Source organism: Hemitrygon akajei, chromosome 13 (assembly GCF_048418815.1).
Source record: "Hemitrygon akajei chromosome 13, sHemAka1.3, whole genome shotgun sequence".
Taxonomy (NCBI): Eukaryota; Metazoa; Chordata; class Chondrichthyes; order Myliobatiformes; family Dasyatidae; genus Hemitrygon; species Hemitrygon akajei.
This window is the reverse complement of record NC_133136.1, coordinates 9687486-9701161: the sequence shown is the minus strand read 5'-3', so window position 1 is coordinate 9701161 and position 13676 is coordinate 9687486. Positions and strand designations below refer to the sequence as shown.

General features: G+C 40.1%; 1 protein-coding gene across 10 annotated transcripts in view; it reads left to right on the top strand.

Moving 5' to 3' along the window:
* Positions 1-13676, top strand: part of LOC140737630 (transcription factor 4-like) — a 653305-nt gene that overhangs the window by 371507 nt on the left and 268122 nt on the right. For all 10 annotated transcript variants that reach the window (XM_073064119.1, XM_073064122.1, XM_073064118.1 and 7 more), the window contains one exon: positions 11881-12016. In XM_073064119.1, coding sequence (XP_072920220.1) covers positions 11881-12016 — 136 coding nt within the window. The remainder of the gene's footprint in view (positions 1-11880; positions 12017-13676) is intronic.

Here is a 13676-nt window from a genome sequence, read left to right as displayed (position 1 = left end):
GTGTGAAGCTGATTTAAATCCTACGAGCCACTAAGGCAGTGAGTGGATAACTTCACTCACCTTATCACCGAGCTGATCACTAAACACAACTTATTGACTCACTTTGAAGGAGTCTGCAACTCATGTTTTTTTTTGTATTTGCACAGTTTTGCACATTGGTTGCTCGTTGGTCTTTGCATGTGATGTTTCATTGATTCTTTTGCATTTCTTTGTTCTACTGTAAATACTTGCAAGAAAATGAATTTCAGAGTGGTATATCTTGACGTATTTGTGTATGTTGATAATAAATTTACTTTGAACTTTGATCTCCAGCTGATGAACGAAGCCAATGAGTGAAGTGGGGAACACTGACTGCATGTAGTAATCCATATAACTAACCGTTGTCATACCATCCCAATGGGCAGAGCTTGTAGTCACTGTGATTGTTTTTCCGATGCCAACCAATTTATAGCTGTCGATGTTTATATCCATTTCCATCATTTCACTTCATTTGATACAAACCATTTAATCTCTCTGGGCCCTTCCTCACAGATTTGGATTTCTATTCTCTCAAAATGAGAAGATTTCACTGAAATATTTTGTGCAGGCCTTTGTTGTCTTGGTCTCTATGTCTGGTACAGCCATCAGCTGCCTTTTTGTCCAACTGTTGAACCCGTCCCAGATGGATAGGTAGATAGGGTTGTAAATTATCCTGGGAATGAAATGGTTAATGTGTGAGGAGCATTTGATGGATTTGGGCCTGTACTTGCTGGAGTTTAGAAGAATGAGTGGGGAATATCTTTTTGAAACATATTGAATATTGAAAGGCCGAGAGAGAGTCATTCTCACCTATCACCTGTCAGCTTGTACTCCTCATCCTCCCACCTTCTTATTCTGACCTCTGTCCTTTTCCTTTTCCTTTTCCAGTCCGGATGAAGGGTCTCGGCACGAAATGTCATCTATTTTTTCCCCTCCATTATTGCTGCTTTATCTACTGAACTCCTCCGGCATTTTGTGTGCATTTGCCGAATTTGTTGTAGCAATAGTCAAGAAAGATATATTTTCAAATATAAAAACTGATAGATAATGCTGGAGCATTATAAAATGTTTCTCTTTGAGTCGATATTTTTGCTATTTTAGAAAGGCAAGAAGTAAAATCCAAGATAAATTTATTATAGAAGTACGTAAACCTCTCCATATACTACCTGGAGTTCAAACTAAATTTATTCTCAATATGTGTGTACAACAACATATTCCACCTGGACATTAATTTTCTTGCAGGCAGCCACAGGAAAATAAAGAAATACAATAGAATTAATGGGAAAAACTCTACATAAACAAAGATTGACAAATAACCAATGTGCAGAGGAAGACGGAATCCGAATCTGATTTACCATCACTGGCATATGTCGTAAAATTTGCTGTTTGTGGCAGCAATGCATTATAATATATAAATAACCATAAGAAATAAATATTAAAAAATTACCTAGTGCAAAAAGAGAAAAAGTGAGTAGTGAGGAAGTAGTCATGGGTTCACCGTCCATTCAGAAATCTGATGGTGGAGACGAATAAGCTGTTCCTGAAATGCCGAGTATGTGTCTTCAGGCTCCTGTACATTCTCCTTGATGGCAGCAATGAGAAGAGGGCATGTCCTGAGTGACGGGGTCCTTAATAACGAGTGTCACCGTCTTGAGGCATTGCCTTTTGGTGATCCTTCAGTGGTGGGGAGATTAGAGCCCACGAGAGAGCTGGGTCAGTTTAAATGAGCAAATAAAAAAACTACTGAGAACACGTGTTGTAGAATTCTTGAGAGTATGTAGGCTGTGAAATCAGTGCAGAGCTGAGGTGAGTGAAGTTCTTGTGCTGGGAAATTGAAGCACGTGTTCATTGTAAGATTATGGGAATTTGATGGTGAAGTGGAGGTACTGAAGACCAACAGTGATGGTCTTACTGAATGTTGCAGTAAGCTCATGGAGCCATGTGACATGCTTCCACTGCAGGTTTCTCTTGTTAATGTTAATATATTAGAGACTCGTTCTAATCTATAGTTGATCTCACTTGGGAAAACAGCTGGTGATTTGAGACTCAGCTTTAGTACTCGAATTAAAAAGGTCAGATTATTGGCCACGGTTCCTACTTGCTGCTTACAGTACAGCGACTTCTGCTGGAGAACTTGTGGGTGTGGATATTGGTGAGAAAATCTCCCAAGCTGAAGGATCAAGGATCAACTTTATTCACTAAATGCATTTGCATGTTTTAGGAATTTGCTGTAGTGTTGGTCAGGGTGTGACATGCATCAAAAGGACAATATTCAACAATTATAAAGAATAAAGGATTATATAAAAGATAAAGTTAGAATTTAAAGTACAGATATGGAATAAAATGTGCATAAATATATAGATGCCAGAATATATTTGCGGTATCTACAGCATTATTAGATGTGATGTTAAGTGGTTAAAATACAATAGGAAGTGTCTTTTTAGTTGAAAATCTGTACTATAGTTAATCTGGAGTCCTGACAAGCACCTTCCTAAAAATCAACTTTTTAAATTTGGTACTTATCCTAAGGATTAATTAATGCCTGTTAATGTTGATAACATTTACATAATTTGGTATATTTGATTATATTTTATTCAATATAATTTTACTTCAGAAACGAGAGAAAGTCTGCTGATGCTGGGAAATCCAAAGCAACACACACATAATGCTGGAGGAACTGAGCAGGCCAGGCAGCATCTACGGAAATGAGTAAACAGTTGATGTTTTGGACCAGTTTTGGCCCGAAACATTGACTGTTTACTTTTTTCTGTAGATGTTGCCTGGCCTGCTGAGTTCCTCCAGCATTTTGTGCTCGTTGCTTACAATTTTTAATTTGTCTTGTATTTTTATGATTAGGTTGATTTATATTTACAATCTATGTAAAGCATTTTGAGCCTGTATCTTAATGCCTGAAAGGTGCTGTGTAAAAAGTTACTATTATTAATAGGAAGAATAGAGTGATCAGCCTTAAATAACCATAACCAAAAATTCCTTTAAAGCACAGTGCATTGTGGGAGTTCTACTCCAGAACAAAAAAATTAGTAGTTTAAATATTGTGTATATGTTTCCTTTTCATTTAATTTCTGCAATGATAAAACTGTTTATGAAGAAATGTATTTCAGCAATCCTAAATATTTATGAACTTTGCATATTATCACCTCAGAGTTTATCTTTCAGTTTGCCATCTCGTTTCCTTAGCAATTTTTCAGTGCCCCTTTCCTTTTAACTCTTTTCAAACTCTTGTAAGCCTTTAAATAGTGATTTGTGATTCTTAATTGTCCTGTTAGTACATTTCTCTGTGTATCTTTTAAGCATTTCTTTGCCTCTAATTCTCCCACGTGGATTATGGGTGGTACAGTAGCATAGTGATTAGAGTAATGCGATTTCAGATCCAGGTTCAATTCCTGCTGCTGCCTGTAAGGAGTTTGTATATTCTCCCCATAATAGTGTGGATTTCCTCCCACAGTCAAAGACATACAAGGCTAACTGGAACCATGCGTGTAATTGGATGGTTTGGCTGGAAGGGTTTGTTACCATCCTGTAATACTGAATACATTTATAGCATTGAACAGATAGTCCAAGGTATATAAGTACTTCAGAGTTAGTTGTACATCAAAGAATTATCTTCTCTTTCTTTTCATGTAACAAATAAGTTATAATTGAAATTCAACTTGAGTTCCATATCTAAAAGAGTAGAGAATTTATCAATTCAGCATTTCTTAATCAGAATTTATAATATATTGTTCTAATACTGTGATCAAAACCATAAATTCTGGAGAATACTGCACGCTCAAAATGAAATGTGTGAACTGTATTATTGATGATCAAGGCTCCTGGATATAATGAGGAAAACAGGAAAGATTTAACTCATGTAACCCACACACAAAATCCTGGAGGATCTCAGCAGGTCAGGCAGCATCTATGGAGAGGAATAAACAATCAATGTTTCAGGCCAAGAATCTTCATCAGGTGGGTGGGGAAGGGGAGGATAAAGTAAGATGCTGTAAGTTGATAGGTGGAAAAGGAAAATGTCTGAACAAGAAGGAATCTGATAGGAGAGGAGAGTGGAGCATGGAAGAAAGGGGCAGAGGAGTGGTACCGGGGGAGGTGATAGGCAGGTAAGAGAAGCGAAGAGTTAAGAGGGAAGCCAGACTAGGGAATAGAAGAGGAGAGAAAGAGGGGGGTGTGGAAAATGATAAGTTAAAGAAATCAATGTTCATGTCAGAGATGTAACTACACAGTGGCGATATGTTAAGTTATTTTGTGTTTTAAAAAATCTTAAGTGGTGCATTGTGCTTCTAGTCAAGTTCAAGTACATTGTAGTCTGACTGTATGTATTTTCAACCAAATGAAACAGTGTTCCTGCGGACCACAATACACCCACAAAATATATATCATAAAACAAAATAATAGCATAAATACATTAGTAAAATATAATTCAAAATTCATATAGTGTGCAACACAGGTAAACAGTAAACAGCTGGCTGTCCTAGTGACGAGACTTTGGTGTGACAGGGTATTCATTAGTCTCACAGCCTGATGGAAGAAACTGTTACCCAGTCTGGCAGTCCTCATCCTAATGCTCCTGTACCTTCTTCCTAGCAATACTGAGTCAAAAAGATTGTGGTAAGGATCCTCAACAATGCTTTGGGGCCTTCATCTACACTTCTAAAGGTGTAGTTCCAAAACAAAACATCAAAGCAATAAGGTTTTTCCAATGAAGACGAGGAGAGGGAAAATAAAAGATTTCCACTCAAAACTGAATTTCCTAAGTGAAGCCATCTGTTGGTTGGAGTCAACCATGGGTACTGCGTCCGAGCCGTCTATCTGATATGCAAGCCAGGGCAGTATGATATGGAGAGCAAGTTGTTGCCCATGCAGCAAGCTCCCTCTCTTCATGCAACTGCTGGATCGAAAGGAACGGCAGAAACCAATATAGTTTGGCATCGCAGAAATTGCATTCAACCCAATTTAGGACTGCCTTAAGGACTGCAGTTCTGGATTTTTCCTTGGGGTTACTACTAAAGCCTTCCTTATGAATCGCAAGGGAGTGGAGGTTTGAGATCAGAGTTTTCCTTCTCATAGATGGGACGCCAACCAAGGCTGACGAGTCCCATCTGCCCAAAGTGACTGGTTTAAAGGTGCCAATAACACGCCTATGCCCCTTCTCCTGTCGGTAGAAGTTGAAGGCCAGGAGTTGGACTTGGTTGTCAGAGGGTATTTGAGATGCATGCCATTAGGAGCATTTATTAGGTAGAGAAAGCCTATCCCCGCAGCTCTCCTCGCCCAGCTATAACAACCTTAAGGAAGCAAACTTCCTAAACTAATAATTTCCTTGCTGGTATGGCTCTGCCAATGCATCACGGAGCACACTGCTCTATGGTTTGCCTAAAGGAAAATTTGTGCAGTCAGCTGGGTAGTTATCGGAAGGCTCGCTTTTCACTGACAGGATATCTTCATTGTATGAGAGCAAGTCTAACTTCTTCATTTGAGACTGGGCATCGACAATTTTCAATTATTCAAGAACATCATCAAAATACATACATCACCCTCTTTATACATACGTAGTTTTACTGAGTTGTTTTTACATTCTGTGCTATGATGCTTTCTATATAGCGAATGTTGCATAACTGCAAATAACAGATGGCTGAAAGCGTACTGCACCCTTGAACAGATGCTCATCCTTTCTTAAAATATAAATCTGTATAATATATGCAGTCTTCAGCTTTTGTCTGTCACGAATCTAACCTATTCTAGTTTTGCAGGAAGAGATTCAGAAGCTGCCATGGCATTTCCATTATCACCGGAGTGGGTGGAATACGTAAAGTCTGATTTAATTCTTAGGGTTAAGCGAAGTAAATTACGTTAGATTTTTTTTTATTGTGAGTTTCCGGCCTCTGTTATGATAAGAAGGGTCATTGAACAGTAGAGATGTTGTCCATTCATTGTGTTGTTTTCCTGAGTAATGCATGCTACTCAGCAGATCAGGCTGTATCTGTGAGGAAAAAACGGTCGACGTATTGGGCTGAGACATCAGGACTCGTCGACTGGCTTCACCTATCACTTAGCTTGTACTCATTCCCATCCCCCCAACTTCTTATAGCTCCTTCCCCCTTTCTTTTCCAGTCCTGAAGTCCTGCCTGACCTGCTGAGTTCCTCCGGCATTTTGTGTGTGTTGCTCTGGATTTCCAGCATCTGCAGAATCCCTTGTGTTTATAGCTGATGATTGTAACCTTATACAGATTGGGGGGACCATTTTATTGATCATCTTCGGTCTGTCTGCCACACCTGGTGGCTGCCCACTTCAGTTCAGTTTCCTATGCCATTCTGACATGTCGGTCCATGTCAGCTCCTACTGCCATGATGAGGCAAAACTCAGATTGGAGGAGTGACTGCTCAGCACCTGGGAAGCCTCCAACCTGATAGCATGAACATCGATTTCTCTAACCTGGTAAATTCCCCCCCCCCCCCCCGCCCCCACCTTCTCTGTTCCCCGTTCTGGTTCCTCTCCTCAGCTGCCCGTAACCTCCCTCTGGTGCCCCTCCTCCTTCCATTGTCCATTCTCTGCTCTTATTGGATTCCTTCTTCTTCTGCCCATTGGCTCGTCCACCTATCACTTCCCAGGGGAGAAGGAGGAGTACAAGCTGGCAGGTGATAGGTGAGACCAGGTGAGGGGAAAGTGGGTGGGGGAGGAGGGATGAAGTGAAGAAACTGGGAGGTGTTTGGACTAAGGCATATCCTTTAGGGTCTTTCAAAAATAGCTGAATTGTTCAAATTTCACCAGTTATAGATCCGACTAGCCAATGTAGAAGTTAAATAACATGTTTGTTAGCTACGTAAAATGATAAAACTATTTCTTCCTCCTACCCAACAGTATGGCAAAATCAAGGGAAAACACAGGGGAGGGAGCTGAGTGGAATTTCTTTTTTTAATTTTCCTCCCCTCTCCTTCACTAGAAAATACCTTATGCTTAGATGTTCCATACATGTGCCAGCTCGCAGCTATCTTGCCAAGTAATTAATTCATTGTGTATGAGACGATACAGAACGTTGTTAGAGACTATGCGAACATAGCAGCTAATGCTCTGCTTGTCTAGACAGAAAATCCAGAGGATGTGAAGCCATTTCCCAGCAAGGCAGTCATAAGAACTCATGGTTTTATGTTGGTCCATGACCTCCCCTACTGCCACAATGAGGTCACTGTCAGGTTGGAGGACCAACACCTCATATTACATCTGAGTACCCTTCCATCTGATGGCAGGAACATTGATTTCTCAAACTTCCAATCATGACTTGCAGCCCTTCCCCTTCTTTCTTTTTCCATTCCTCATCCTGGACTCCCCTCTTCTCCTCACCTGCCCGTCACCTACCTCTGGTGCCCCTCCTCTTTCCCTTTCTCTCAGAGTGCGTTCTCCTATCATATTCCTTTTTCAGCCCTTTAGCTATTACCTCCCAGATTCTCACTTCCTTGCCCCTTCCCACCCTATCACTTATCATCGGCTTAATCACTAGCCACCTTTTTATTCTGTCATCTTCCCCCTTCCTTACCAGTTCTGCTGAAGCATGTTGGCCCGAAACGCCTACTGTTTATTCCCTTCCATTAGATGTTACCTGACCTGCAGAGTTCCTCCACCAATTTAAAAAAAAATCTCTGTAGGGATACAACACAGAATAGGCATTTTTGGCCCAACGAGCCACACCACCCAGCAACCCACCAAATTAACCCGAGTCTAATCACAGGACAATTTACAATGACCCATTAACCTACTAACCATTTTGTGTGCATCAGTTACAAAAACCTACTTTTTGATCTTTCCTTTTTGAATTAAAGTTTCTATTTCATTAGATTTTGGCAATAACATTGTTTGACCTAATTTTTCTCTTAAATAAGCCCTTAGTTGAAAGTAACAAAAAAGAGTGTTGTTTGATACTTTATATTTATTCTTTAATTGATCAAATGACATTAATATACCTCCTTCAAAACAATCTCCTATATATCTAATCCCTTTTTGAAACCAATTATATAAAAGTTGATTATCCATTGTAAAAGGAATAAGTCTATTTTGAATTAAAGATCTCTTTGCTAATAAGGATTTCTTTGTCTCATTGTCAACATTTATCTTATTCCATAAGTCAACTAGGCAAGGTTGTCCATTATCACCTGCTTTATTTGTGTTGGCGATAGAGCCATTAGCTGAATTAATTAGAATGGACCCAGACATTAAGGGTTTCAGAGTTAATCAGGAAGAATACAAGATTAACTTATTTGCTGATGATGTTCTGCTTTATTTAACAAACCCATTGCACTCGTTGCGTAAATTATCCTATAGATTAGAAGAATATGGGAAAATATCAGGTTATAAAATAAATTGGGATACAAAAACCTACTTGATTTATTCAGTGTATGTGTGACTTACAGTATGTGGCAAATAATAATCTATAAATATGACACACAAGCTTTGTTCAAAGTTCAAAGTAAGTTTATTAACAAAGTACATATATGTCATCATGTACAACTCTGAGACCCATTTTCTTGCAGACGTATTCAATAAATCCTTAATAGAATAATGCCTCTAATAGAATAATTGAAAGACTGCACCAACTTAGGCATTCAACCAGTGTGCAAAAGACAACAAACTGTGAAAATACAAAAAGAAGGAAATAATAATAATAAATATATAAGCAATAAATATTGAGAATATGAGATGAAGAATCTTCAAAAGTGTTTTTGGAACAGTTCAGTGATGGGGCAAGTGAAGCTGTGTGAAGTTTTCCCCTCTGGTTCAAGAGCCTAATGGTTACGTGATAATAACTGTTCCTGAAAGTGGTGGTAGTTGTCTTGAGGTTTCTGTACCTTCTTCCTGATTGGGACTGGTTCATGGACCTCTGGTTTCCTCCTCTTAAAGTCAATAATAGCTCCTCGGTCTTACTGACATTGAGTGACGGGTTGTTTTTGTGGCACCGCTCAGCCAGATTTTCAATCTCCCTCCTATATGCTAATTCGTCACCACCTTTGATTCAGTCTACAGCAGTGAAATGTGAATATGGCATTGGAGCTGTAGTTAGCCACACAGTCATAAGTAAAGTGAGTAGAACAGGGGGCTAAGCACACAGCCTTGTGGTACAGACCCTATGTGTAACTGGCTCCATACATGGTTGCCTCGTAACTGTGCTGACACCTTCACAGAATAATTAGTGTCAGCTTTACCAGCAATGTCCACATCCTTTGAAGACTTTATTTTGTGCGACCTTGAAGGACCTCCACATTCTCATAGATTTCTAGTTTGCAAATATCGTAATTCTGATTTATTATCCCTCAGCTGGAGTTGGCAGGCTAAATCCATATTAAAGAATGCCAGATAAGCTCAAAGTAATCTGATTTCAGATTGAAACTTGGAAACAGATCTAAATTTATAAAAAAGCAGGAAGCAGTAAATTCTTGATGAAATTATAATGACAGAGCAACAGGAAAATGCCAGACTTGTATGACGGTTTGTGTGGAGACCCCAACTATTAAAGTCAAAATTATATTGACTGTATATAAAACAAAATTCCAGCTTCAAGGCAACAAAGGCGATGTGCGCGGAAGCATTTCAGTCACTACGCAGCTGTGCACCTGTGTAGCTTAAAGGGAAAAGTGAATATCACAAGTACAAGAGATTGTGTAGATGTTGGAAATCCGAAGTAACACACACAAAATACTGGAGGGTCTCAGCGGGTCAGGCAGCATCTGTGGAGAGGAATAATCGATCACCATTATCATAGATGGACATCAAATGAGAAAGAAATTAGATTGCCTGAAGATGTGGAATCCAACGTGCCCAGATGGCCAGTGAGGTGCTATTCTTCAAGCTAGCCTTGATCCTCAGTGTAACATTGCAGGAGGCTGAAGACTGAAAGGTCAGAGTGGTGGTGGGATGGTGGCACTAAACAGGAAGTCAGCTTCTGCCCGATTCAGAGCAGCAAGTATGTCAAAGCCATGGAGAGAAGGCAGAGGAGATTTTTCAGAATTGTGCCATGGACAGTGAAAGACAAAGGTTTGTCTTCTAACCTGATAAAATGATGGTCAATCTGACGTTGGATGAGGTATCCCAAGCTGGAGATGGCTGAAGCCTTATCCTGCCCATTGAAGACAAAATTCTTGAGAAGCACTAAGCTTCAAACTAATGTATGGATCTATTTCTTTTAGTGCAATGACCACCTTCTCCTTAGCTCTAAGTGTTGATCTGTTGTCTATGCTCTCTCCTTCTCTCACTGCAATGTGAATGCACCAGTTAAAGCCATTTCCTGCATGCATGCTTTTAGTTAATGTATATGTAGTTGTGCACAGACACAACATTCATATTCACGTCCATCGACACCGGTGCAAACAATGGGTTCCAAGGTTTAACAAAGGGACTTACTGTTGCTGCACTGTGGCAGACAGGAAGGCTCTACAACAGGTGGTCAAAACCAGCCAATGCATCATCAGCACCAGCACCCCCACCATCAAGGACAGACATTCAGAAAGGTGCTGAACAAGGGCCAGTAACATCATGAAGGATCCCATTTACCCTTCTTATGGCAACACACATAAAATGCTGGAGGTACTCAGCAGGCCAGGCAGCATCTGTGCAAAGAGTAAACAGTTGATGTTTTGGGCCAAGACCCTTCTTCAGGACTGGAAGTCAGAGGTTGGGGGAGGGGAGGAAGAAGTACGAGGTGGTAGGTGAAATCGGGAGGGGGTGGGGTAGTGAGCTGAGAAGTTGACTGATGAAAAAAATAAAGGGCTGAAGAAGGGGAAATCTGATCTCATGGAAGAAAGGAATGCATCTGCAGATTTTCTCATGTTCATGGGTGTAAATACTGCAGATTCTGTACCTTCTGCCTGATGGTCGTAGCGACAACTAGGATAGCCTGGATGGCGGGTGTCGTTAAAGATGGGTGCTGCTTTCTTGTGCAGCACTCCACGTAAATCTGACCTACGGTGGGGAGGACTTTGCCTGTGACTAGAAACAGTATCAAACAAGAAATTGCTAGTCAGTAGAATACTAGTGGTTACCGGTAACATTGATGATAACGGTCTGGTCAGCAAATACAATAACAGATATATATAGAGAGTACTGCGCAGAAGTCTTTTCATATATATAGCTAGGGTGACTAAGAGTTCTACACAGTACAGTTTTTGTCAACGTGGAGTGGAAAGCAAACTTGTAAATGGCGAGAGCAAAGAATGTTGGGAATGGCGAAGGTAACACAGGTGCAGACACACCATCCCTGAGACAGCAGGCAAGGTCATTTGATTCCAAACAACTGGTTTATTGATCATTGCAGAATGTCTCCCTGGTGCTTCCTGCTCTCTCCCCTCTCCCTTCCCCTTTGCCCAACCATCATTCCCCCTCAATCCACAAGAGAGACCCATATGAGATTCAGGCTTATCATCAGCCATATACATCCTGAGATTTGTTTTGCAGCAGCGGTACAGTGCAATACAGAAAATTCCTACAGTCTTAGACATGCTAGTTATAGCTATATACATATATAATTCTTATTGTAATTCATAGTGTTTTTTTAATTGCACTTACTGCTGCTGCAAAACAACAAATTTCACGTCATCTGTCAGTGAGTAAACCTAATTCTGATTCTGACATCCCAGTACTGGTAAGAATAGCTGTCTTTGAGTTCTCCTGTTTGTTTTATAGGATCTGTGGTCACAAACTTTACACTGGTTAAATGTCTGCAGCTGCATTCAGTGCACTGTGAACAATCCAGCGTGCAGTCAATTGAAGCAGTATTGATGTGAAGTAGTTCTGTCTTACCAATTGCTACGAACAAAGAGGCTATCCTAACATTTTACTTTTCCCTTTTTTTTTGTATGCTGCAGTCCAATCTCCTTGGGCAAGACATAGGTATGGGCAGTCCAGGAGCCTCATCACCTACAGGTGCCAAGCCTGGGTCACAGTATTATCCATATTCCAGCAATAATCCTCGTCGGCGACCAATGCATGATTCCTCCATGGGTGAGTGTTGTTCCATCTTTAAATGTTATTATTTTCTTTGCCCTTTGACTTTGTTGACTCTTTAGTAGCTTAAGTCTCCTACAGTACACCATAACCTGTAACACCTGTATGAAGCAGGCTTTTCCACTGAGGTTGGCTGAGACTAGAACTAGAGGTCAAGGGTGAGAGGTTAAGGTTTAAGGCAAGGGTTCCCAACTGGCATCCATGGACCCCTTGCTTAATGGTATTGATCCACTGCATCAAAATGTTTGGGAACCCCTGGTTTTAAGGGAACATGAGGGAGAACTTCTTCACTCAGAGGGTCGCGTGAGTGTGGAACGAACAACCAGAGGAAGTGGTGGATGAGGGTTTGATTTCAACATTTAAGAGAAATTCGGACAGGAGAATAGATAGGAGGGGTATGGAGGGCTACGGTCTGGAGACAGGGCAATGGGACTAGGCAGATTACTAGTTCAGCACAGACTAGTTGAGCTGAAGTGTCTGTTTTTTTTGTGCTCTCTGCCTCTTGCGCTGAATGACCTCGCGTGTTCTGTTCGAGAAATGCTGAATAGAAGGATTCCCGAAATATTCAGTTTTGCTCTTCAGTGGGTGGACTGAAGGGGAAGTGTTCTATGACTCTATGGCTCTAATTGTTTTTATTTTCAGTATTCACAATTGTGATATCTGTAAATTCAAAGTTCAAAGTAAATTCATTATCAAAGGACGTAAGACCATAAGATAAGTGTCATTTTATGATATTTTTATATATTGAGATACAGCACGGTATAGGCCCTTCTGCCCCTTTGAGCTGTTTCAAGACAGTTCACATTGACCAATTAATTTACCATTGTACAGGCGTTTACAGTAAAATTAAAAAAACAACAGAATTTATGAAAAACTATAAATAACAAAGGCTGACAAACAACCAACATGCAAAATAAATAATATTGCATTGTAGTGTCCTTGAATGTGAGTCCATAGGTTGAGGAGTTAACCACTTGTGAAATGGAGAGAGCTTTCACAGTTTGGCCTGAGGAGCAAATGCAATGTCTTGTTCGTGTACAATATAGAGTAAGAAGGTAAAAATGTACTTTATCGAATGACTACTCAAGCTCATCAGGGGCTTCCTACAAGGCTTAAACTAAAAGCTGACTGCTTCCAGGCAAATGGAGCAGGTTGCCAGTTGCTTAAGAAGCTGGGATTTTAAAATTAACTCCTTAATAGGATCTTTAAAGATTTAAATTCCAAAGGTCTGGCCTGCTGGGGTAAGCTGCAAGTACCTCTTCACTCGCCAAGACTTGAATCACTGTCACTTCATCATTTCCTGTCAGAGTCACCTTATGTACAGATGCTTCTGAATCTAGTGTCACTTTATGTACATGCAATCAGTCTATGTACAGTATATAAGCTGGAGTAACGCCCACAAAATGCTGGATGAACTCAGCAGGTAAGGCAGCATCAGTGGTTAGGTACAGAGATGCCTAACCCAGCTGAATTCCTGCAGCATTTTGTATGTGTTACTCTGATTTTGAACATCTACAGAATCTTGCGTTTATTTTGTATTACTTATTTAATTTAACTATATATATGAAAAAACTGAATTATAGTTATATGTATATATATATATATTAAAAAACTGTGAATTACAGTAATTATATATATACTATAATTCACAGTTCCT